At 35.2% G+C, this 26012-nt stretch overlaps 1 protein-coding gene across 5 annotated transcripts in view; it reads right to left on the minus strand.

Moving 5' to 3' along the window:
* Positions 1 to 326: 326 nt before the first annotated feature.
* Positions 327 to 26012, minus strand: part of THSD7A (thrombospondin type 1 domain containing 7A) — a 441557-nt gene continuing 415871 nt past the window's right edge. For 2 of the 5 annotated variants that reach the window (XM_035020648.1, XM_035020647.1), the window contains 9 exons: positions 25506 to 25623; positions 25118 to 25263; positions 24526 to 24700; positions 20233 to 20406; positions 12433 to 12528; positions 9503 to 9585; positions 8942 to 9152; positions 6413 to 6500; positions 327 to 5718 (listed from right to left, as the gene is read on the minus strand). In XM_035020648.1, coding sequence (XP_034876539.1) covers positions 5634 to 5718; positions 6413 to 6500; positions 8942 to 9152; positions 9503 to 9585; positions 12433 to 12528; positions 20233 to 20406; positions 24526 to 24700; positions 25118 to 25263; positions 25506 to 25623 — 1176 coding nt within the window. In that variant the 3' untranslated portion in view covers positions 327 to 5633. Of the gene's footprint in view, positions 5719 to 6412; positions 6501 to 8941; positions 9153 to 9502; positions 9586 to 12432; positions 12529 to 20232; positions 20407 to 24525; positions 24701 to 25117; positions 25264 to 25505; positions 25624 to 26012 lie in introns of those variants that run through there. The other 3 variants (XM_035020649.1, XM_035020650.1, XM_035020651.1) reach the window with 3 other exon arrangements.

Here is a 26012-nt window from a genome sequence, read left to right on the forward strand (position 1 = left end):
TATTTGACGGAGAGAGAGCACAAGTTGGCAGAGTGAGAAGCAGGCTCTCCGCTGAGCAGGGAGCCCGATGCAGGACTCAATCCCAGGACCCTGGGATCATGACCTGAGCTGACGGCAGATGCTTAACTGACTGAGCCACCCAGGCGCCCCTCAGCAGACTTTTAAAGTTAAGGTTTGCATCTTTCGAAATTTCTCAATTGGAATTGTTTTTAAAGGCTCAGGAACAGGCAATAGAGTAGTAAAAGTGTTTGGATATTCACTGAAATAATTTTTTTTAAACCCATGTATGAACAGCAAATGATGCAAATTAAAAAAGTACACATGAGTAGAATGAAAATGATTTCCATGTTTATGTTTGTCAGCAACATAGTTATTTACAAATAACCCATATGAAAATGTAAAAAAGCATATTACATCTTCACATGCCATCTGTATTAACTGAATAAAGCTTAGTGACATTATTTTCAAATCTGTAGTTAATTGTACATAGACATTTTGTGCGTTAAAAAAGAAATGTACATAATTTAAAATAAATTACATTACACAATTTACAAAGTAATATTAACAAAAACTTCTTAGACAGCTGCCTCCTTAAATCAAATAAATATTCAGGTAATTAACAAAAAACACATTTAGGGGATTATAATTTATATAAAGACATATTGCAAATTTAATAAAGTTATATTTTACAATGACCGATACTGATCTCTTCAAATCTCTGTGCTACAAATAGGCAGGAAAAGTACCAGAAAGGGGATCTTAATGTTTACTTTTTAAAAATAAACATAGATTGCAAAAAATAGTTGTGAAAATTTCATCGAGGGTTCAAAGTAGATGATCTAGAAACTATTGCTTTAAAAAAAAAGTCTACAAAACACAATAAGACTGACAGTTATATTCTAACTAGACTAGAGATTTTGATCGCTGAAAACATGACTGCCACGAACTAAAAGTCTTCATATACTGCCCGTTTTAGGATCTGGCTTGGTAGAAGCATGAAAACCTAAAGCTACAAAGTTAATTCTATCCACTTAGCATTTGTTTTACTCATTTAATAACGTAGACGTAACCATTTTCAGTTTTTCTGCTGATACAGAATTACTGTAATCACACTGCAAAACATCATTTTTATAGAGTCCTGTTTGCTAGGCCCCCACTCCAGTTTCAGACCCCGAAATCCTCTTCTGCAGTCCGGCCACCTGAAGAGAGGACCAGGTGGGACGGGCAGGTGTGTTTTGTTCTCACATCTAAACTAGACCCAGGAAAACTCACTTTCTGACAAGATGCTTCACAGATTCTTTCCTATACTGCTCTCCTTTCAACACCCTCAGTCTTAGTGGGGAAAATATAACACGAAACACATTTGAATTTGGTAATATTTTTACAAATAGGTCTCAGATCATTTTGGAGGCATGATTCTTGAAAATCTATTCAAACTCCAAATAAGCTCAGGAATGGGCTCTCCTTTCTGTAAGATACAGGCTTGCCTTACTGTCTTGTAGGGTGGGTCATGAACACAGAGGCAAGGTAGAGGTAGGAGCATACTCGTTGTACTAAATAGAGTATAAAAATGGACATATTTACAGAAAGCCTTTTTTTTTTGAGGGGGCATATCTTCTACATCTTTCCTTATCTTTTTACTCCTGTCTTTGACCAGTACATTTTGTTTAAATCAAGATGTTCACATGCTTAGTGACACTTTGACCCTAATAGGTAGGGCATAGAGACCTTCACCTTCATTTTTTTCCCCCTTATTTAAAAATTTGAGCATGTTTAGTAGAAGGTAGTTCTGAGAAAAGTAGATAAGATTAGTTGTAAGCAGAGTAGAGAGAGACCAGAAAAAATCATTATAAGGAGCAAAGGTATAGGGATTTTGGAGGAGGTCAAACAAACAAACAGAGAGGTGTTAATCCCTGTAAGAAGCTCTGGGTAAGTGACTTTATCTTGAAATGCCCAGGAACTTAACAGGGCTCTGGTTCAGCCAAATGAACATTGCTACCTCCCTGAGGGTGGAGGAGGATTACAGCAAAAGCTTAACAGTATGGCCTGAGATGTGGACTTTCCATCAGGAAAAATACCACACTGGAAACAAACCGAGAGTCAAGGGTGATTTAAGCACTGTCTTCTCTCATGAAACCTTTTCCCTTCTTTTCAGTGTCTTAGATACATAGGTATACAAAAGTCATGACTAACTGTATTACAGTGCCTAGCAGAGTGTCTTACATGTGATGATTCAAGAAATATTTGTCTTGTTATGAGTAATTTGTGCTTTGTTACAAGTAATTAAGAACATGCTTTTATGCACTCCTTTTCAAATTGGCTTTAAGCTACATGGTAGTGTCCTCAAAAAGGCTTTCAAGTGAGAATTACAGTCGGTATCTTAGATTAGGTACTAATAAGCAAATCAACCCCTTTCAAAAGAGCGGTTGTGCCAGTTCTATGTGGTTTGTACTGAAATAGTCCAACAAAATTGTACATGATACTGTGTCATTATTTTTCTTTTCTTTTTTTTAAACCAAGCAGACCTTCAGATTTATAGAGCAGTAGTTCTAAATCTTTTGGGGCTCATGGGCCATTTTGGTAAGGCAGAAGGGTCAACAGACTAGTTACTACTATATTCCCCTCCTGAATTGTCAGAATGAACAGGAGAAATAAGGTTTTGATGCAATTCCAGTAACATACTTAACTCATTATTGACTCATGCCAGGAACAAAAATAAGGCTATTATCATGTTCTAAACATGAATATAGTAACCTTCATTTGTCCAAAATAGCCAGCTGGCTACGTGCCCTTCCACCTTTCTAACAAGAGGGCACCCAGTATTAATCCTAATGGTGAACTTCCAATATGTTCCCTAGTTTTAGGTCCCATTGAACCTAGTCTCCTCCGTATATGTAGTGTTGCAAAATATAATTCATTTATGAATAAAATCGTGTATTTTCGTAAAATTTTATAGTTTTGATCAATTAATTCTTAGAGTATGGATTGGATGATACTGATAGGCCTTCTGAATTAAGGACATTTTACAGTATCCTAAGTATAGCTTTTATAGCAACAACATATTATTCAGTAATTTCAAAGTTATTAGGTGTTGCATACATTTTCTAAGGCCGTTAGCTAAATTCTTCAAGTAACTGCAATAGATTCTTTCTCAACCATTTTGGACAAATGGAGTTCATTTTATTCGAAGAGATCAACTTGAGGAATACCTGGAAGACCCCTGAGTACCTAGACTAGCAATCACAGTTTCAGAGCAATGGTATTATTTTTGTTTTCCTCTTCAGTAAGACCGATGCAATGGAATTTGTTTTTATGCTTTGCCTTGTTTAAATCGTTGGTTTAAAGTAAAATTCTCCTCTTTGTTTCAAAGCAAACCACCTGTTTGCTTTGAAATGATTGCTTTGCCTAATACAGTAAATGTTGAGTAAGGAATTAGTGGTTTCCACATTTAATTCATACTGAGATAGGTAGAAATCTGTTCAGTTTGGGGGCGAGGACATCCTAATCTGATGTCTTTTGTAATCTTTGCAAATACTCTAATGAACAGCAGGGAGAGTTCAAACTCTACTTGAAGGTGAAACACCTTCTAGTCTAAACAAGTGTATAGCAACACAGCTATGTTTAAGATAAAATAGCTTATTACATTATTTTTAAAAGACCTGAAAACCTAATGTCCTCCCCTCTACCAAAGGTTGTTGCAGTAAATGTTGCCTGAAAAATGGAATCGCTTTTTAATGGCACCTTTTGATTTTTTTTTTCTTTTTTCTTTTCATACAAAAGAAGTCTGCCACATTAGATAGTATTTCACTGTGCCATTCCCAGGGCTACATGTGTGAAAAACAGAACTACTTCCAAAACAGTGATAAACTTTAATGACCGTTTTTCACCTCTGAAGTTAAACACTGATGGCATTCTAAGGGTAAATGAATGAAAGCAAAAGATGACACAACAGAGAGGTAAGCACTGAAAAAGCTTCTAGACCAGTGGTTCGCAAACCACAGCCTGCAGATGTGGCCTGCTGATTGTTGTCACAAAGGTTCATTGGAAAACAGCCACGCTCATTCTTCTATGGCCTGTGTCTCGTCTACACCTGCATCCTCATGATGACAGAACGGAGCAGGTGTGACCAGGCCTGGCGGAAAATACCTACTATCCGGCCCTTTACGGAAAATGTTTGCCACCCTTGGTCTAGATATTTAATGAAGCCCTGGGGCAAACTATTTATTCTTTTTTGAACATTTTAGTTTTTGAAATCCTACAAAGCCTGCTTCAAATTTTACCAGTCAGCAAGACAAAACTATGGATGCATTTGATGCAAAACTAGGAAAAACAAATCGGGGAAAAAAAAATCACAAGATTTTGAGTTCTTTTAGTTACAAAAATTATCAAGACGTTATTTTCTCCATCTGCTCAAAATTAAAAAGACAACCGGCTCCTTTTTTTCTTTTCCTTTTCTTTTTTTAACAAAGGTAACAAATATAAAAATCTAATCTAGTCGTAAACCGCCTTCAAAGTACAATTAAAAACCAACTAGAGGGATCCATCTTTTGAAGGATTAATGAGTTCGGGATTTGAGCATTTAAATCACCACCATGTTGTCGATTTCACAATGGCTGCAGCAATGAGGAAGAGTGTAGACAGCAGATGTAATAGCTAACTCCATCCTGTCGCCATCCAAACTGAACTTTATTCTCTTCCGGATGTAAGAACTTGCAAATGGCTCCATGACCGTCTTAGCACAGATGTCTTCATCCCATATGAAAAGAGGCAGTTTCTATGGCAATACTGGTTAAGTGCCTATCATGCTGCACTAATATAGTGCAAAATGTGCCTTCCATATAGCAAAAGAGATGCAGGCTACCAGTTTGAAAATTAGGGAAAGTAGAAACGTATTAACACAAGTAAATTAGTTTTCCTGACAATAACCACTATAAAATACTGAATTTGAGGACTTTTTTTTTTTTTTTTTCTAAGATACTAGTACATGTCCAGCATTCGTACTTTGGAGAAAGACACGAATTAAGTCTTATAAAAGAGTCTTTGCCTCTGAAATGCAGGTTAATGAGAGCTACCATCAACCACCAAGATGCTGAATTTATTCAATGGGTTTCCTGCTCAGCTTAGAGCTTCTCTTATTCACCATTAAAACTGCTTATTAACAAGTACATAGTCTGACATAGTAATGTGTGTCATTCCATTGAGTATACATGTTGTTATGCTTGACTATAGTATTGTAGAGATCTTGGTATAAACTCCTCATGCTAAAATGTTACTATGGGTTAACACTGCCCAGAGGCTTGCATCAGGCGTCCTAACTGACCAATTCCACAACTGTATTTTAGAGATGAAAGTGAATGGTCAGTTGGTGATTTCAGAAAAGATCACAAAAAACTCTCAGAATGCAGCCTATATTCAACTAAATCTAGAATTCTCAGGGCTGATTTTTTTTTTTTTAATTTTATGTAAGTGGTACTGTCTTGATATCTCCAATGGCACTGATTTTCACTCTATGATGCTCTTTTAAAAAGTTATAATGCATTTGAATTCACACAGTATGAAGAGCTTTGTGGCTGCTGGCTGTCTACTGCAAAGTCAGAAAGCTGAAACTGGTTGTTGCCCGGGTAAGTTCTATTTTACATGTCTGCATCTCCATCGTAGGCTAAGGTTAAAGGTTTCAGTCGGTTGTTTTGCCTTCTTTGGGGTTTCTTTGGCTTTTTGCTGTAAATAATAAAAAAAATAATAATTGGAGAAGGAAAATCCATCTTTAATCATAAATTTTACTGTCTTAAATGAAAAAATTCAAAATATATTGATAAAGTTGCCTAACTGCCTAATGACCTAATTTCAACCTCAAGTTTGATATTCTGATATCTTTGATTTTCTTATTTAATGCTCTGAATAACCTTGAAATAGAACCCCTCAAATATTTTATTATCCTGTAAGAGAATTATCAAATGAAATTTCTCACTAACAATGGAAATAATACTATAGTATAATCCTTTAGTATTTGACCAGAAATCTTTATAAATACACAATTTATAATACATGTTTAAAAAGATAGTTGAATAAAATTAGGTATCACCATAATATCTTTCTCCAGTCGTAATTCAGTATCAAACTCTGTAGTTCACGATAAGCAAACAAAGCAATATTATCTTGTATAACCAAGGGGAACATACTTGAGATGACCTGGAGCAGCTCTGGCTCATCTTCAGATATTAAATGGCTGATTTGGTAGTTTTTAGAATATCTATGACTAAAGCTATTTTTGTTTCTAATTTCAGATGAACACTAAATAAATGTAGAATACTTATTTGATACAAATTGCTGTTTCTGTATTATAGTCAACTGACAGTGTTTTTGCTGAAATTGATCTGTATCCCCTTATATTTTGAAATATTTAATCACTCACCAAGCTAGATAAATCATGGAGACAATAAAGATGAGTAACACAAATGCCCCAGCTGCTACACCGTAAACCCAGGTCTTTAGTCTCCCATCTAAGAAGAATGGATATTAGTTATTAATTTACATTAGTCTGGTGTGTGTGTGTGTATATATATATATAAATATATATATGACAGTCTTTAACTATGACCAATGACCAGTGACATATGACCAAATCCTTTCAAAACAAAGTGAATTATTGCTTAGGCACAGTTAATGATTAATGCAAAGCTGCTATTATGAGTTAGATGCTGCTTCATTAAAGATAAATTATCAGTGAGAACTAAATGGAAAAATAATTTTTTCAATTCAAATTGCGTTCAGATTTCAGGTTCATATGCCTAAATTTTTGCAGCTGCTTATGTAAATTTTACTTCAAATCCAATATATGCATAATGCTAAATAAACATTTTCTTATTTTTATTCTGAGAATGGCAATTATAAGGAAAGAAGAAAAGTAATGCAATTTCAATAAAGTCCTACAGCTTAGGGTTAATGCAGACAGGTATTTGAACATAAATTTTGTCATTTTAACTTTTTTTTATGATGAATTGAAAGTGAATATGCTTAACATTTTTGGGGGGAATTAATCTTTTATCTAATTTACACTTACACTGTACTTTAAAGCTTAATCGACAATATCCTTTGTAAAAATAGCCAAGTTTGATTATAACATATAAAGAACTTTCTAACTATAAATAACATTTTTCTAACTTTTTATTATATGGAATTAGGCAGGATAGAAACTTTTCTAATTTGGTTTTCTGGTCTCATTTCCTTTGAGCTTCTTAGTTTTCTGTTCACAATAAACTTCAACTAGATGATAGTATTAATAAATTTGCCTAACTTGATCATTACATCAACACGTATTTTCTGTTGCATACATACAATTAAACATATTAGTGCTAAAATTATAGATTGGGCAAATTGGCTCCATAGACACTCTGGTTTATTCAATATTTGGAAGGCATCAAAAACAAATCAGTACTGTGAAAGTTTTTCTACTTAGAGCTAGATCAACTTAGGGGTCCATTTATTGGAACTAAACTGTTAATATTCTAAATATACTTCTTTTCAATTCTAAAGATTTTAAAAATTAGAGACTGGGTTTAAAATCAACCCCTGTTGGGTTCATCCGCCCTGAGAGTTCTTCAACAAATATTCTTGGAGCTTTTCAAAAACCAAGAACAGAGTCTAAATACACTTTTTAAGAACATAAACCTTTTTAATATATTAAAATATTCATTTTAGGGAAGGTATATATATAAAATGACAATGTTCTCTTTTTAAAAACCACTTTTGATGTGAGAAGTTCTGCTTGGATTCTTAGTCAAGGTCAAGATTGCTAATGGCCATTTGCAGGTCCACTATCTTAAACACCGAGAGAAGAGTTTCCCAGGTTTGCACGGACAAGTCAGCTTTGCAAAATAAATTGTATTTTCAGCTAACAACCTTATGAAGGCAGGGATAATGTGGTTAAATCTCAATATTTGGGTTAAGTCATCTAAATACTGAAAATACTTAAAATCCTAATAGTGATTCTCCAGTAAGGGAAAGTGTTTTGACTTAAAGCATTAGAAATAGAAATGTGCTATGCAGACTCCTTCTTTTCTCATATTTCTAACAACTGTAAAGTAGACTATGTCTGGCTTTGCCTAGAGATTTCCTTTGGTCGTTAACTAGTAACCCCTTTGGTGTGAGAAAAACCACCATGATCTTAGCTACCTTAAAGCCCTTGCAGCACAATTTTAAACACCAGCTTTAGTTCCAGAAATAAGCATACAGTTTATTGCATCTGGGGAAAGAACATGTGTGGGGTAGGGACAGCATTGTATTAGGCCTTCAAGCTTTTGCCTCTGTTGGCTTCAAGTCCATTACTAGACACATTAAGGATGTCTGTTTAATATGACAAGGGTCTGGTCAGTCTCCAAATTTAAATCATCCCATCTAGACAGGAAGGCTCCATACTTGCCCTTCTGTATCTGGTGCTAGTACAGATTCTTATTATTTGAGTTTTTCAAATCTAGGGGCTGATAGAAATTGGGCTGGCTACCGAGTACCACCAGCACAGCACTGCATTACTGATGTTCCTATTTTAGGTTTAAATTATTACCAGTCTATGGTCAAACGAAAAATTCTTGAATGTCTTTAGAGTTTTGTTTCAGTTCTGAATGACCACATACTTTTTTCCTAATTAATATTTCATGGTTAGATTTCTTTGTTCAATGTAAGCATAATTATACTTGTAAATTTAGGTCTGAGATCAAAATAACTAATATCCTAATTTTTTTTCTAAGAGGAAATTAATTTCATTTCTCTGAACTTTGAGCATGAGTGCTTTTTTCATAATAGTAAAAACATGCTATGTGGCAATATCAGAATAAATAAGTACAGATGACTCATGTGAAAATGCTTGCTCATTTTTTTTAACCCTTTGACATTGCTTAAATGTATAACTAAAGGATTCTACATCAACACTGTCTAGTCACTTCACCTGGCCCAAATGGCTGTAGAAACCAGGTCCTTCCCCGTCCTGTTGGGTTACTGGAGGATTGGGTTGGATGTACTGCCCGACTGGTTTTCACATCTCCTCTTTTGTCCTCCACAGTGGGTATCACCACCACGGGGATAAGTGTGCACTGCTCAAGAGTACCGTTAGAAGACATGACTTCAGTGTACCCTTCTTCACAACTGCATGTCCTCATCTGCAGGAGAACAAGAGGATTTCTACTATACATAGAAGGTGATGAGAGCATAAAAGATCTGACGTGAAGAGAAGGCTTTAAGGAAGTACTGTTTTCGGAATTTACTACATGTAATTTGTCTTAGCTACATAAAAAAACACACTTTTTGTACTGTTCACAAATTATTTTAACAGTAGAAATAAGTGCATTCAGAATTGTTTATATCGATAAAAGGAGAGGTCTAGAAATCTTTAGGCCACAAGACATGCTTTTTCTGCAGGGGGGGAAGGGGGGAGGGAGTCGACTTTTTAAGAGGTGGTGGGTGACAAATAATGCAGCTGGCTTGTCTTTCCTAATGAAGTCACACATACCTCACTACAGTACGAGTGGGGTTGACTACACGGTGGGTTACAAGACCTGTCAGCATCAGGCTGGCGCACCACCAAGCAGCCCCCTGCAGAACAGAAAATCATATATTGACAAGTAGCATCTCTTGCAATGATAGAAATACCGTGTTGGATAGACTTGTCTTTGAATCCTGAACTACTCCGGGAACCCCCATGGATTTTTCTGAGGGCGACTGATTGCGAAATACTTGGTTAACCTTGACCATTTCATACCAGAACTTGAGGCCCCTCTTATTCAGAGGAGATAGCACAGTGCTTGGCACTCAGCAGCTGCTCCACAAGCAGTGTTTGTATAGCTGCCACTTTGAAAACACTAACTGCACACAGGCCATTTCTGTCATGGTCCCCAGCCCCCCCTATTGGCCCAGTCCAACATTAAAAAGTGGATTGAATTTTCCTTTGAAGCTAAATTTTTTTCTTGGCCAAAGAAACAGTTCTTATGTCTCTTGAGATGTTTCTTTAATTTATGTGACTACCACATAAATGTACTTTTTAAAAAATAATGCATACATAGTTCTTGGAGAAAATCCCTATTCCTGCCAATTCAGGATTTTTGTAGCTGCTAAGTGATGTATTTGCATTATTGTTTAACTTGACATTGCAGCTCTCTGGTTTTTCTTCCTTCTCTTCTTTTCAGGTCTAGTACCAAGTGTACCTAAGTTGTTACAAGTGAGGTTTTAAGATGAGAATAGATGTCCTAGAGAAACAATACCGGTGATGTGCAGGGAACTTAGAGTTTCAAACCATACTTGCTCAGTTGAATAGGATTTTAGGAAAGCAAAGTTTTTCCTTTATTTATGGAATTGATGATCCTCTGGAATTTAATCAAAGATCCTCTTGTTAATTCTTTGCCTTATTTCTCAATAATATAAACTGTTCATCAAAAAATTATGATGGGAAAGCAGTTAGTCATTGCAAGCCAATTGCAGTTAAAAGGCCATATTGAGGTTATTATCATGAAACACATGATGAAAAAGAAAAACATCTTGATTTCTAATAAGGACAACTTCATAAAATTAAAGCAATCAATCAAGATAGGTAATATACTTTACATGCTTGTCTATTTCTCATAAAGAATCTCGTCTCTCCTAAAAGATAGAAGAAGAATGCATATAGAGTTTATCACAAATCATTTACACATTGGCCTTTTTGGTATCAGAGAAAGTATTAGAAAGAAAGAAATACATTGGGTACTTTAATGGATTAAAAAGAAGGTGAACACATGATTTCTACAGGTAAGCCTTTTAAAATTCGACTTACCTTTGCATTGGGGAATACCCCTAATTTTAGTGGGAGAAGAGATTTAGAAGAAATGGCAGACAAATATTACTGGCATCCATATTTGGGGAGGAAAAAGAAATCTGAAAATAACAGGACCCTCTGGGGAAACTGCAACGTTCCCTCTGAAGAGTTTCAAGAAGAATGTAGAACTTCATTTTCAACACTTGAGTTGAATGGACCATCTCTATAAGTGCCTTCAAATTCAGAAAATGTATGCTTCCCTTCATAAGGCTCTTTCTCCCCTTAGGCCTCTTACAGTGGTGTGGTTGGAATAGATTCCCCACCCCCCCACCCCCCCACCCCAGTAGATAATACTGTGAGAGAGCAAAGGGTTTCCTGGTAGGTGTCTCTTCTTTGTTATATATGTGTCCACTGGGAGTTGCTATTATCAATGGTTTCTTGATACAGATTTCTCATGTATAATATCTTACCTTCACAAGAATATAATTTGATATCCTGTTCCAGCTTTCATAGGGAGGAAATAAGTAATTAGGTTTAAATAAATCCAGGTAATCTAAAATTTAATATAAAAATTGATGCTTTCCAAAAAGCATATTGATCTCTGTTCCTGTTATCTTACTGTATATATTACAGCTAAATTTATAAATGGACATTACTAATAGGCACCCAAATGCACATTACTTTTTATCTCTGCCAGAGGGCAAAACAATGGCAGTAAATCAGTAGGTCCCCCGGAGTAGCTAACTCTCAAAACTCATGTTACTGATACACTATGAAGATTCCTATAGATTAGATCTATAAAAATGTTAAAGGAGAGACATTAGATCTTTGGGTCATATGTTTAAGGTTTAGGTTCTGGTTCTGACCTTGGTTTCTTTCTAGGAAATTTGCAAGGTACATATCTGGAGCCAAGTTTCTCTCCACTTCATAGGGTCCTTGAACCCTTGCATTTACTGGGGTCAGATAAGGAAACTTTCAGTAATCACAGATTAGAGAAGCTCTTTGGTATATTTGGGTCAAAGGACATTTTAGAAAAGTTTTTCATTTGGATTTCTTCTTTGAATATATAATTTTTGAGTGGGGACAGAGTGGGCAGAGTAGGTTAGCTGCCCAGATGTTCTGGGCTTGAGATTTGCCAATAGATCTTACCTATTAATTAATAAAAAACTGAATCATAGATTTCTGAATTCAAGCAAGATATTTGGATTTGTATAATTATATTTACTTGGTAATATTTTTGGTCTTAGTATATATTATTTTTAAGGTACAGAAACAGATATAGTCCACAAAATACTGATTTTTTTTTTTTTTAAGCATATGGTGAGTTATTCACATATAAAATTTCTAGGGAAGACAATCTGAAAATTATAATTTATTGGAATTAGGTAATATTTTAACTAGATTCTAGCAACATTGTCTAAAATGGCTGGATGAGGGAGAATTTGAGAATTTAATCGAAATAATAAAAAATAAAATAGTCACCGGTTACAGTTATACAGCCTAGGTACTGAGTCCCAACCATGTGCTGAGTACTGAAAGAGTATCTTTGTTTTCTTAATTATTTGCTTTAACCAACTGCATGTGTATTACAGGAAGACTTGCAAAAAAACAAAACAAAACAAAAAAACCAAAAAGAGAAATTGGAAGTTTACCTGTTACATTTATACCATCTGACCTTTGACACCAGACTGTTCGGGAAGAACCCTTCCAAGCACTGGCCATCCATTTATACTCATAACACTGTCCATCTGCAGGGACACAATAAACATGAACAGAAGCATTCTGCTGTCTAGAAGGACAATCATGGGGAAAGAATATTAAGAAAATATTTATAAACAATTGTCAAAGTGGTAAGTCCATCTCAAAAATGATACAAATGTTAATTTATTGTCCTGAAATTGCCATATAAATGTTATAAAATGTTATAAAATTCCTGATCTATTCCTAAATCCCATTTCTTTGCCACGGTTTTTATTCTTTTAATGATAATACAATACAGTTGAACCTTGAACAACATGGGGATTAGGGGCATGTACCCCTATGCAGTCTAAAATCTGTATATACCTTTTGACTCTCCCAAAACTTAACTACTAACATCTTACTGTTGACCAGAAGCCTTACTTGATAACACAAAATATATGTTATATACTATAGACTTATAATAAAGTAAGCTAGAAAAAATGTTACTAAGAAAACCATAAGGGGGCGCCTGGGTGGCTCAGTCATTAAGCGTCTGCCTTCGGCTCAGGTCATGATCCCAGAGTCCTAGGATCGAGCCCCGCATCGGGCTCCCTGCTCGGCGGGAAGCCTGCTTCTCCCTCTCCCACTCCCCCTGCTTGTATTCCCTCTCTCGCTGTGTCTCTGTGTCAAATAAATAAAAATCTTAAAAAAAAAAATGAGAAAATATTTTGCACTGTATTCATATTATTATTTTTTAAAGATTTTATTTGTCAGAGAGAGCATGAGCAGGGGGAGGGGCAGAGGGAGGAGGAGGCTCCCCGCTGAGCAAGGAACCCAATGCAGGACTCCATCCCAGCACCCTGGGATCATGACCTGAGCCAAAGGCAGATGCTTAACTGACTGAGCCACCCAGGCATCCCTGTACTGTATTTATTTAAAAAAAAAACTCCTGTAAGTGGACCTGGGCAATTCAAACCTCTGTTGTTCAAGGGTCAACCATATTATTAAAAATTTTAAAAAGTAGCATAGTCTATGTATCATTCTGAAATGTAAATATTATACAGATGAAATATTTCTATGTGGTTTTTTCTAAATGTAGCTATAGTACATTTATTTTAACTGCTATATAGAATTCCACTGTACTAAACTCGACAACTTTTTTTTTTGGTATTTCTTCTCTGGATGGCCTTTTAGGTTGTTTTCAAATTTTGTTGTTAGAGCAATGTCTCCGTGGTCAACCTTGTGCAAGTCTCTTCATGCTTCTTTAAGGTAAATATCTAGAAGACAAACTACTGGGTATCTCCATAGGGATGGCTGAAACTATACTAAATAACTTTTTTTTCCCTCCAAAAAGTGACAATCTGCATATCCACCAGCAGTGAATAAGGATCATCATTGCTTAAGCCTTCACGAACATTTATAATTGCCAGATTTAAAATTTTTGGTTATTTTGGTGGGTATGGAAGCTATATCGTCATTTTAAATTGTAGTTCTCTATTAATGCTATTAAAGAGTAACAAATGTTTTGGGGCATTTAGACTTCCTCTTATGAGTGTTGCTTCTTTATATCTAGTGGCCATTTTTTATCCTACTGAAATCTATGCCTTTTCTTATTGAATTGTGGGAATTATTTACTCTAGAATAGCAGTTCTCAAAGTATGGTCCAGAGAACCTGGGAGACTTTGACATCTTTCAGATTGTGTGTGTGTGTGTGTGTGTGTATTTCAACTACACATCTGTGTGAGTAGAGCTGGATTTTCTTCATATACATCAACTAAACTAAGATTGCAACAGATTGAGTGCAGAAACAGAATCCAGCTGTCTTCCTTTAAGGCAGATATTATAGATTTGCAAAAATGTAAAACAGGACGTGCTTGTCAAAGTTATTGGTTTTGTTTTCAAAGTTATTTTTCAGGAAGTACTGTTATTGTTACATAAAATTGGCTTGTGGTTATTCTTTATCTTTTTAATATAAATTTTTATGTATATATAACTCACAAAAGAAAATTTGGGGTCCTCAATTTTAAGAATATAAAATTGAATCAATTTTAGGGGTGCCTGGGTGGCTCAGTTGGTTAAGCATCTGCCTTTGGCTCAGGTCAAGATCCCAGGCAGGGTTCTGGGATCCAGCCCCGAATGTGACTCCCTGCTTGCTGCTCTGCCTACTTGTGCTCTGTCAAATAAATAAAATAAAAATAAAATTGGATCAATTTTATACTCTTGGAGTTTTAAAATTGTCCTAGATACTAATTGTTGTTCTAGAATACTAATCCTTGGAAATTAATTGACTTCACAAATATCTTTTCTAAGGCTTTGGCTTCTCTGTTAACCTTGTTTATGATCTATTACTATGTAGAAGATTTAATTTTTCATCTTTCTCATTTTTGTGCTTTTCATGTCCTATTTTGGAAATTCTTCTTGAGTTCATAATGATATTCTCCTATATTTTCTTTAAATGTTTTACAGTTATGCTCTTCACCTTTGGCTCTATAATTTAGTTTATTATCAGTTTTGTGTATGGTGTGAGCGACAAGATAATCTTAAAAACATTATATGGATAACAAATTATTGCAACTTTATTTACCCACCCATTACCCTACTCACTTTCACTTCTGTTATGTACGTATAAGAATTTGTTCCTGAGATTCTTTGTTTCATTAGTCTAATTGCTTTATTGTTGACCGGTCACTCTTCTTAAATTATTAATGCTGTAGAGTAAATCTTGAATAAAGCCATGTAAGTCCCTTGACCTCCTCTCCCATTTTTTTCTTCTGAGCTTTAATAATTCTGTGATCTTCTTGGTCTTCAACCTCTCCATATGAATTTTAGGATCAATTTCTCAGATCACTTAAAAATCGGTTCAAATTACATGGAATTTATATAAATTGGTATAAAATTGAGATGTAATGATATTGAGGCTTATCCATGAACATGCCTATTTTACTAATGTTTTAGTTATATGCTTAAATAAGATTTCATCATTTATTTTCTATACATATCTTACATATATTTCTGTTAAATATATTTCTATTTATAGTTTTATTTTGATTCAATTTTTTTCTAATTAAATTTTATAATTGAGTCTTAAAGATTTTTTATTTTTTATTCAAGTATAGTTGACAAAGTATTATTTCCAGACATATAACATAGTGTTTCAACAATTACAAATATTACAAAACGCTCACCATAATAAGCGTAGTTACCATCTGTCACCATACAAAGTTATTACAATCTTACTGACTACATTCCCCGTGATATACTTTTCATCCCTGTGACTTATTTACACTGTTAATTGGAAATTTGTACCTCTTGATCCCCTTCATCAATTTCACTTATCCCCCACTTTGGCAACCGCTAGTTTGTTCCCTGTACTTATGAGTCTGTTTGTTTTTGTTTTGTTCATTTTGTTTTTTAGGTTCCACATATGAGGGAAATCATATGGTATTTGTCTTTGTCTGACTTACTTAACTTATAATACCCTCTAGGTTCATCCATGTTGTCTCAAATGGCAAGATGACGACATTCTTTTGTATGGCTGAGGAACGGAATATGGTATATATGTATACATATACCACATTTTTATCCATTCATTTATTGGTGGACATTTAACTTCTATATCTTGGCTATTGTAAATAATGCTGTAATAAACATGGGGTGCATATTTTTTTGAATTAGTGTTTTTTTTTCTTTTACTTGGGTAAATACCCAGAAGTGGAATTACTGGGTCATATGGTAGTTTTAATTCTTTGAGGAACCTCCATACTGTTCACCACAGTGGCTGTACCAATTTAGGTTCCTGCCAAGAATTCACATGGGTTCCCATTCTCCACATCTTTGCCAGCACTTTGTCTTTTTGAAATTAACCATCCTGACTGGTGTGAGGAAATTCTCATTGTGGTTTTGACTTGCATTTCCCTGATGGTTAGTGATTTTGAGCATCTTTTCGTGTGTTTTTTGGCAATGTGTTACCTTCCTTGGAAAAATGTCTATACAGGTACTCTGCCCATTTTTTCATTAGACTTTGTGTGTACTGAGTTGTGTAAGTTCTTTATATATTCTGGATATTAACCCATTATTGGATATATCATTTGCAAATATCTGCTCCCATTCAATAGGTTACCTTGTTGTTGGTTTCCTTCCTGCAAAAGCTTTTTATTTTGGTGTAGTCCCGATAGTTTTATTTCTGCTTTTGTTTCTCTTACCTGAGAAGCCGTATCTAGAAAAATGTTGCTAAGGCCAATGTCAAAGAAATTACTGCCTATGTTGGTTTTTTTTTTTTTTTTTTTTTAAAGATTTTATTTATTTGTCAGAGAGAGTGAGAAGAAAAGCATAAGTTGGGGGGGGGGGGGAGTGGCAGACAGAGGGAAAAGCAGGCTTCCCGCTGAGCAAGGAGCCTGACACGGAACTTGATCCCAGGACCCTGGGATCATGACCTGAGCCGAAGGCAGACGCTTGACCAACTGAGCCACTTGGGCACCCGCCTATGTTTTCTTCTAGGAGTTTTATGGTTTCAGGTATTATATGTAGGTCTTAGTCCATTTTGAGCTTATTTTTTTGTGTGGCATAAGAAAGCAGTCCAGTTTTATCTTTCACATGTAATTGTCCAGTCTTCCCAGTACCATTTATTGAAGAGACTGTCTTTCCCCTATTGTATCTTCTTGCCTCTCTTGTGGTGGATTAATCATGTAAGTGTGGGTTTGTTTCTGGGCTCTATATTCTGTTCTACTGATCTAGGTGTATATTTTTGTGCCAATTCTATACTATTTTGATTACTATAAGTTTTGTAGTAGAGTTTGACATCTGAGATTGTGCTACTTCCAGTTTTGTTGCTCTTTCTTAAGATTGCTTTGGCTGGGGCGCCTGGGTGGCTCAGTTGGTTAAGCGACTGCCTTCGGCTCAGGTCATGATCCTGGAGTCCCGGGATCGAGTCCCGCATCGGGCTCCCTGCTCGGCAGGGAGTCTGCCTCTCCCTCTGACCCTCCTCCCTCTCATGCTCTCTGTCTATCATTCTCTCTGTCTCAAATAAATAAATAAAATCTTTAAAAAAAAAAAAAAAAAGATTGCTTTGGCTGTTCAGTCTTTTGTGATTCCATATAAATCTTAGGATTAATATTATTGGTACTTCAGTAGGGGTTATATTTAATCAATAGATTACTTTGGGTAATACAAATATTTTAATATTCTTCCAATCCATGAACATGATCTATCTTTTCATTTCTTATGTAGCCTTTAATTTCGCTTCTCGATGCCTTATCGTTTTCAGTGTATAGTCTTTCACTTCCTTGGTTAAATTTATTTCTAGGTATTTTATTATTCTTGGTACAAGTGTAAATGGAGTTTCTTTTTCTTCTATTTTGTTATTAGTGTATAGAAATATGTTTCTATATATCAGTTGTATCCTGCAACTTAACATAATTCATTTATTCTAATAGTTTTTTGGGGGAGGGTTTTCTGTGTATAATATCACATCATCTGTAAGCAGTGATAGTTTTAATCTTCCTTACCAACTTGGATGCTTTTCATTTCTTTTTATTGTCTGATTGCTATGTCTAGGATTTCCAGTAGTACACTGACTAAAAGTGGTGAGGGAGGATAATATCCTTCTGGCACTTCTCTTCTTAATGATGAACAATTATGAGCTTGTCTACGGAGTATAATAATGTTAGCTGTGGGTTTGTCAAAGATGGCCTTTGCTATGTTGAGACCCACCTGGTGAGTTTTTATCACGAATGGATATTTTGTCAAATTCCTTTCGGTATCTATTGAGCTTATCATGATTTTTTATCTATTTTGTTTGTTAAAATTTTTAATGTGAACATCATATAGTAATGTGAATGATTATTTCTTTGTTTTCAACTATTAAGCTTCTGATTATACTTTGGCTAGAACCTTCTTTACTAGGTTGAAAAGAAGTAGCCCCAATGAGCATCCTTGCTTTGTTACTGATTGCAAGGGAATGTGTCTTATGTTTCCCCTAATATTATGATGTATGCTGTTTGTTTAGGTAGATATCATTTATCAGGTAAAGTGATTTCCTTCTAGTTCAAGTTGTGTTGGGAAGTTTTTATTGTAAATTAGAGTTGCATTCTATAAACATCTTTTTAACATATTTTAAAATCATATGCCTTTTTTTCTATTACTGTAATGACTTACATTATTTTTTCTAATATTTAGGCATCTTTGTACTTCTAAAATATAATTAGTCACGATATTAATTATTTGGTTAGATAATCTTTAATGATTTTGACATCTATTTTCATTGGTGACTTTATTGGCTGATTTTACTGTCAGGGTTATACTTTCATAGAGCTGGAGGGATTTTCCTCATCTTTTTTTCCCACTCAACTTGATTTTTTAAGATTTCACATAAAAGGGAGTTTTTGTTTCTTTAAATTTTGGTAAAGCTCAAAGCCATTTAGGTTCTAGTTTGTTTCATGTGTAAGTAAATATTTGATAAATTTGAGTTTTTAATAGTTATAGAATCCATAGTGTAGATTCTCAATTACTCTTGGTATAAATTATTATAATCTAGATTATCTTGAAGTGTTTATATTTATTAGCAAAATATATTCAAAAATATATTTTCAAACTCTATTTGTTGTAGTATTGTTTTTTTTTTTCTCCTCCATTTTTGCCATGAGGTGGTCTATTTAGTTTTGGTCCACTATTGGTTGTTGATTATCTTTTCTAATCATTAATTTATATTTATCTGTATTAGTTACATTCTACTTTATCTTTTTAAAAAAAAATCTCGAGTTTAATGCTTAGCTCATTTTCAACGTTTCTCCCTCCTATTTAGGCATTTAAGGCTTTAAGTTCTCTCCTAAGTACTTTTGTGCTGATATGTAATGCCCTAGAAGTGTGGTTTTTAGTTTTGACTGATGTCTGTGCATGGGGAGATTTCTTTTTAATTGTTGTTGTTTATTTCTAATTTTGTCATTTTGGGTTGAACAAACCTTTCCTTGGGATTTATTTCATTTTCATTACGTACACTGTCCTAGGACATTATGGAATCATTTATCTGCTTGGTAAATTTGGGAAGATTGAACTGACAAGGCAGATAGTTCTACCTATTTCTTAAGTCATCCAGCCCATTTGGCTTTTACTTTAAGCATTCTTCCTTCACATTCTGAGCTCTCTCCTCCAACTTTTCAGTAATAATAGTAATATTTTGACTCCTATTTGCTATTAAATGTCCTACTCCCTAATTGTTTCAAAACACAAGCAGGAAGGAGAAGATTGTTTGTTGACCCTATAAATTCTTTCATTTTCAGTTAGACTGCCTCTGTGTTCCCAAACTATTTTTGATGCTCTGTGGTTCTTGGAAATGTCATGTATTGGGTGGCTCTATATGTGCATGTATGTACACACACCTGTAAACACGGATGTTCATAACACCTAGGTCAAATTCTCACCAATATTTTGATTTATCAGTTTCTAAGAATATAGTAAAACCTCTCACTTGGCTGTGGATTTTTGTTTCCTTTGATTTAAATAAAGGCTATTGTTAGATTTTGTCCTGGGTGTACACATAATGTGCTCTTAGTTAGCTCAATCTTCTGTAGCTCATAAAACAAACATTTTTTACATTTCTTATCTAATTGAGGAAGGGTGAAGATTTTTCTTCCTGTAAATTTTTTAAAATTCAGAATCCTACTCAATTCTCAGTCTTAAGCGAGATCTTAGCAAATGACTTATTGAACAGAAAATTCTATATCTTTTCTATCAACATAAAACTAAATTGAAAAGATTTCATGAATTGTAGCACTCACCATTACATGATTTCGTTTCTAACACTTGCTCTGGGCACAGATGTTGATTTTCTAGTTCCTGTATAATCACAGCTCTGGAACGGACCTGTATTCCACCAAAGCCTAGGTCTTCACCGTTCACACAGGTTAGCTGACAAAGACTCCATGAAGACCAGTCCTTCAGATAACAGTCACCTGCAAAACACAGGTGTGTAGTTTGTACATACCCATAAGCAGTAGCCAGCCATATAGTAATTTTATTTCTTAACCTCACTGGGAAAGGTAGGACTAGCATACCAAAAAAAACATATTTATAAGATAAGTATTTAATATTTGCAAGTTTATATGTAGTTTATAAGTGTGTATGAATGTTATTTTTGGAGTGGATGTTATTGGGTATTGACTATGGCTGGAAGGAGCTTGTTCCTTGTAATTTACCTCCTCTTAAAAGACAAAATAGTTGATTAAAACCTACCACCAGTCTTGTCATTATTATAAAAGGATTTATTAAGTTCTTGGTAGTATCAATGAAAATCTAAATATACATAAAATTTATCTTGTAGCTATACATAATTGCAAAAGAACTTGAACTCCAAGACTGAGAAAACTGGCATTTATACTTTTTTTTTTTCCTTCTATTTCTAGCCAGGGGTGTGGAGGTGAGACAGCCAACTGAGCAACTGGAGTAGGGGTAATAATGCTTGTAATTTTATCTGATCTACGGCTTCAATCAACTTTTTTTTTCAATTACTTATTGAATAATATACATGAAAAATTACAAATGTTGGAATTTTCACAATCTGATTATATAACCATGCAACCAATATTCAAATAAAGCAACAGGGCAGTCTCAGAATTTCCGAAACCGTTCTTGTGTTATATATGGAATTATACCATACATATCTTTAAAAAATATTTCACTCAATTATGTTTGCAAGATCCACATGTATTTATGTAGTTCCACTTTGATCATTCTTACTGCTGTACATTATTCCACTATATGAAGGTATCACAATTTAGATATCCATTCTAGTGATGGGCATGTGGAGAGTTGTAAATTTTTTCTATTATGAATACTGTTGTTGTGAACATTTTAGTATGAGTCTTTGAACTTATGTGCATTTCTGTTGGGTGAATACCTAGGACCCTGGTGTATAATGTGCTCAACATCTTCAATCATTATGAGAATAGGGAAGAATTAATGAAATATCTTTCCCATATGCTCATCCATTCTTCAGGACTGACTGGTGATACTGTTCAGAGGATACAATAAATTATGATAGACACAAATCCATATGGATTCTTATTTTAATTATTCTAGCCATACCACATGCATAATTCATATTGCCTTACATTATGCTGAAGATGTCTAATAGCACAAAGTTGCCTGGAGATCTGATTAATGAAAACATGTCTTATGCTATAATTAAGAAATCTTCGTCAAACATGAATTATTGACTAATAGATGTATAATAGTAAAGTGGAATGATTTTTGTAGACCTTTATTATAGTATGTTGTTAATATTCAATGTCATTCTGAAGTTCAGAAAATTCTAGTGAATTTTACAAGTGTTAAAGAAAAACTAGGAAGCATGTTTAAATACTTTTGGGTTACTTAGTTTTTAATTATGCAGGAGAAACTATTAGAATTTTAAACAGTCCTCTTAAGATAAAGGTAATATAACTGTACCTCAGCAATTGCAGACTACATGGAAATATACCTTTTGTACTAGTAGGCTCTATTTCTGTGCTTATAGCACTTGACATAGTGTATTTCACAACAGAGCTTAATCTTTTAATAGTTGTCCGTGAATTATATAATCCTCACCTCCAAAGAATCCAGGTCAGGCTTCAAAGATTTAATAGCAGCAAATGAGAGTACGGCATTAGCTTGTACTAAACATACTTTTATATTTTGACCATCCAACCATTGTAATAATAAACTATACTATGCCTGCAAAAGATAGGACAAGTGTATGAAATGCACATCCCTACTTTAGTATTTTGCTCTTTAAAGCTTAGTAGCTCCTATATTGCTAACTTTTAAAACCTATTACTGGAGAAAACGGGCAAGAGAGGAACAGAGATGCATAGATTGTAATTTATAAAAGAAGAGCAGCCTCCTCCTGGATTTATAATTACTTTAATTAGAATGGTGTGTTTGCCCTGTTTGATGTTATTATGAGATCTTCCTTTCCTTCGGGTCACTTAGGACATATTTCAATCTTGTGTTCACTTAAGTTACTATTAGATTAGCAACTGTCTCTTCCATTAGAAGGTAAATGCAATGGGGACAGGCTATAATTGTCTCTCAGTGTATCTCCAATCTTGAGCCCGGGGCCCAGCCTCCAGTAACACTTGATAATAGTCAAATGAAGGGGCGATCGTGCTGCAGGAAGTATAATGAAAACAAGTAGGAGAAACTCCACAGGGAAGTAGACCCTATTGCCTGTCAAGGAGACCAGTGCTGCTCCGTGTTGTGGGTATCACAATAATCCCATTAATGGCACTGGAGATTTGGCTTTAGAAGAGATAGGCCTTCCCAACTTTTAGCTTTGGTCACCTTTCATTGACTATGTGGCCATTTGGCACATCGAAGCCCAAAGTTTCAGTCCTGGGCTCTGCCCACAGCCCTTATGTGCTGCCACAGCCTCAACCTCAGTCTGTTGTGGAGAAAAATGATTTTATTAAGTTCAATTGTGTGTGATATCTAGACTGAAATCAGGCCAGGAAATCTGGGGGGGGGGGGGGTCAGGAAATGAAGAGGGGAATTGCTGGATCGGGAATAGGTTATTATTAGCAGGTGTGGGAATGTCTAAGAAGCAACACTTAGCCTAGGTCTAGAAAGTAATTTTTAAAGATTTTTAAAAAAGATCTTTCTTCATTTGAAGTAGATGAAACTATCTGTATACACAAAGATTGTTGTTACAGTTGAATATGCACAGTGAGGGATGAACTTAAAGTCTAGCACTTAGTTAAAAGTATTGGGTTGTTTTATCTACTGCTCTGTTTAATTTTATTAAGTTCATCTTGATAAACTACAGAAACTGCCAATATTATCACCGCAAATAATTTACTTAAGAATGAGTAAATTAATGAGAATGAATGAGCAACCCGTATTGTCAGCTTTTTACAGTGTTTAAAGACTTAATTCCATTAAAATAAACTTTTGAAAATATGTTCTCCATCTTTAAAATTTTAAATACCCAAATAAAAAAGGTATGATTTATTTTTGTCTCCAATATTTGTTTGCCTTTTTATTTTGGGGGGGATCTTGTTTGAATAACACATTCCTGAAAGAGATTGATATTTTTCTTATAGGCAAATTGGGAGAACAAAAACTTTTCACTGAGGGTAAAGTATAGGCAATTTACTTCCAATCTTATTCTTTTCTGGTCTACTAATAATAAACTGTTGCCCCCATCTTTCTCAAAGCCTTAGGCTCCTACCTGACATTGAACTTATTTTGATCTTCTGTCTACCCTAAAGTTCTCTGCATCAAGCCCAAATTCCTAAATATTAGTTTATCACTGTCTGCCAATTATTTCTAAACTACTTGATATATAATATTTGCTTTCCACATTTTACTGCATGAACCTGTTGTGTCTAACTTTGAATTGGAATAATTTCAATATTTTCTTCCATACTATTTTTTCTCACTCTTGAATGGTGTAGCTGGGGATAGCATTTTAGGTTCATGGCCATTTTCCATCACACTTTGCATATATTCCATTGTCTTTTGGCTTTCATTATAACTAAGAAGAATTCTAATTTTAATTGCCTTCAGTTGCAGGTAATCTTTTTTTTTTTTTTCTTGGTGTGTTACTAGTTATTTTTCTACATTTTATGTTTTAAGTACAATATGCCTACATGTAAATTTGTTGTTGACTCTATTCAGGACCCAGAGTAAGCCTTCATTATAAGGACTTAAGTCTTTCTTTAGCCATTATGTGTTTAGACCCTGCTTCTCTCTCTCCTGGAAATCCTAACTAGGTGCAAATTGTCTTTCATACTTGCCCTGTCAAGCATGAACCTACGGCCTTACTGCCATCCCCTGTAGGTGTTAAAACTCCAGGTGAGTGGGTGTCAGCAGAGGCCACATAGGAGACCCAGACTTCACCCTTCGTTGGCAGTGACAAGGCAAGACCCCCTTCATCCACACTACAGTATCCAGTTATTGGCATAGATACTACTGAATGAGACTTGCTGACATGCCTTAATTTAGACTATACATGTAACTTAGAACATACTCCTTCTCAACTCTGGTGCTAGTAAGAAATGACCAAACTATGAATTCTGTTTTGGTATTGTTACCTGGGCAAGGCTGGGTGCAGGTCTCCTCGAGAACCATTTTTTTATTACCATCTATGATGGGTTCAATGTCAGTACAGAATTCTTCATCCACCACTTTGCTGAAATCATCAGCTGACCCATCACTCACTACACAGGAAATGTTCCTTGTTCTGGTCCCTTCACCACACTGGGCATCCTGGAATACAGGAAGAAGTAACTAATTAGGAAAAGAAAAATAATTCATTAGCGAGCTCATCACTTACAGTCATCTCTGCATGACTGATTTTGATTTATGGGCAGTTAAAGCATTTGCAACCCTAGGGAAGAAGTCCTATAGGACACTAGCAGTAAAGTACACAATGAACAATTCATTTGTTTTCTAGCCAAAGACAGGCAAATAAATTTTCATTAAAATGAATCAGTCTCCAAATGATTTTAAAAACACAGGACAGGACTGCTTGTTATCAAAACTAATTAAACAGTTACAAAATGGCAAGGTACCTAAAATCTTTAGGAGGAAACATGCTGTCAGCTCTGAAAAATATTTCTGAAAACAAGTCTCTACAGATTAAAAAAACACACATTTCCATACAACCTCTTGAGATCTGATTACCTGCACTTGGCATAGAGACCACTGGCCATATTGCCACTGGTAACAGGGCTTCACTGGGCAAGGCTTGGACTGTTCCATCAGGGTAGGGCATGGCCGTCCATCACCCTGAAAGGGCTGGGTCACGGTGCGCCTTCGGATCATTTTTCCTTAAAGAGATACAAGGGGATGCAACTCTAGTGACATATTTGTGTGAGCGTCTATCTTGAGAGAGGGCATCAAATACTTCTGCTGAGGAGACCTGAGGAACGAGTAAGGCTCAGCCATTTTGAAGAGAAAGACACTGATTTCAACTTTTCTGAAGATTATCTGGTAAGACTTAAAGCAAGAGGGGTATCTTATTTCCTGTTCCTTGACCAGGGGTCTAATGTTAATGAAGGTACAAACCAACCTGTGAGGCCACATGTTTGAGAACAATCTGACCAAGGAGACCAGTCGGAAAGCTGACAGTTGACAGGGCATTCCACCATGCACGATGTGTTCATCGGCCAGTTCTTCTCCAGGCCAAGCTGAAAGGAGAGAGGTAGATGTGTTTGTATTGACCTGGAAGCTTGGCTCGGTGTAGTGGTAGAAGGAGGGTGGGAGGAAGAGAAGAAGAGTAGTGGAGAGGAGAGGAAGAAAAAGCAAGATGCATAATAGAATAAAAAGGTACCTGGAGGTCAAACACCCAAACTTAAAAATAGAAAGTGGTTCAACCCAGAAGAGTGGGAGAAAAGGGCACAGGATGAGTGGAGGAGCCCGTTTACTCAATGCTGTTGAACTGTTTAGATAAGTCATGAAAAAAAGTAGCTTTAGTCTCCAAATTGGCCTAATTTCCCTAAACAAGGAACAAATAGGTGTAAGCACAATTCCTTTCCATTAGTTAAAAACCAAAAATATCACCAATATATAGATCTAT

The sequence above is a fragment of the Mirounga leonina genome, unplaced genomic scaffold (genome assembly GCF_011800145.1).
Source record: "Mirounga leonina isolate KUSES-001 unplaced genomic scaffold, KU_Mleo_1.0 Mir_174, whole genome shotgun sequence".
In the NCBI taxonomy this organism is placed as follows: domain Eukaryota; kingdom Metazoa; phylum Chordata; class Mammalia; order Carnivora; family Phocidae; genus Mirounga; species Mirounga leonina.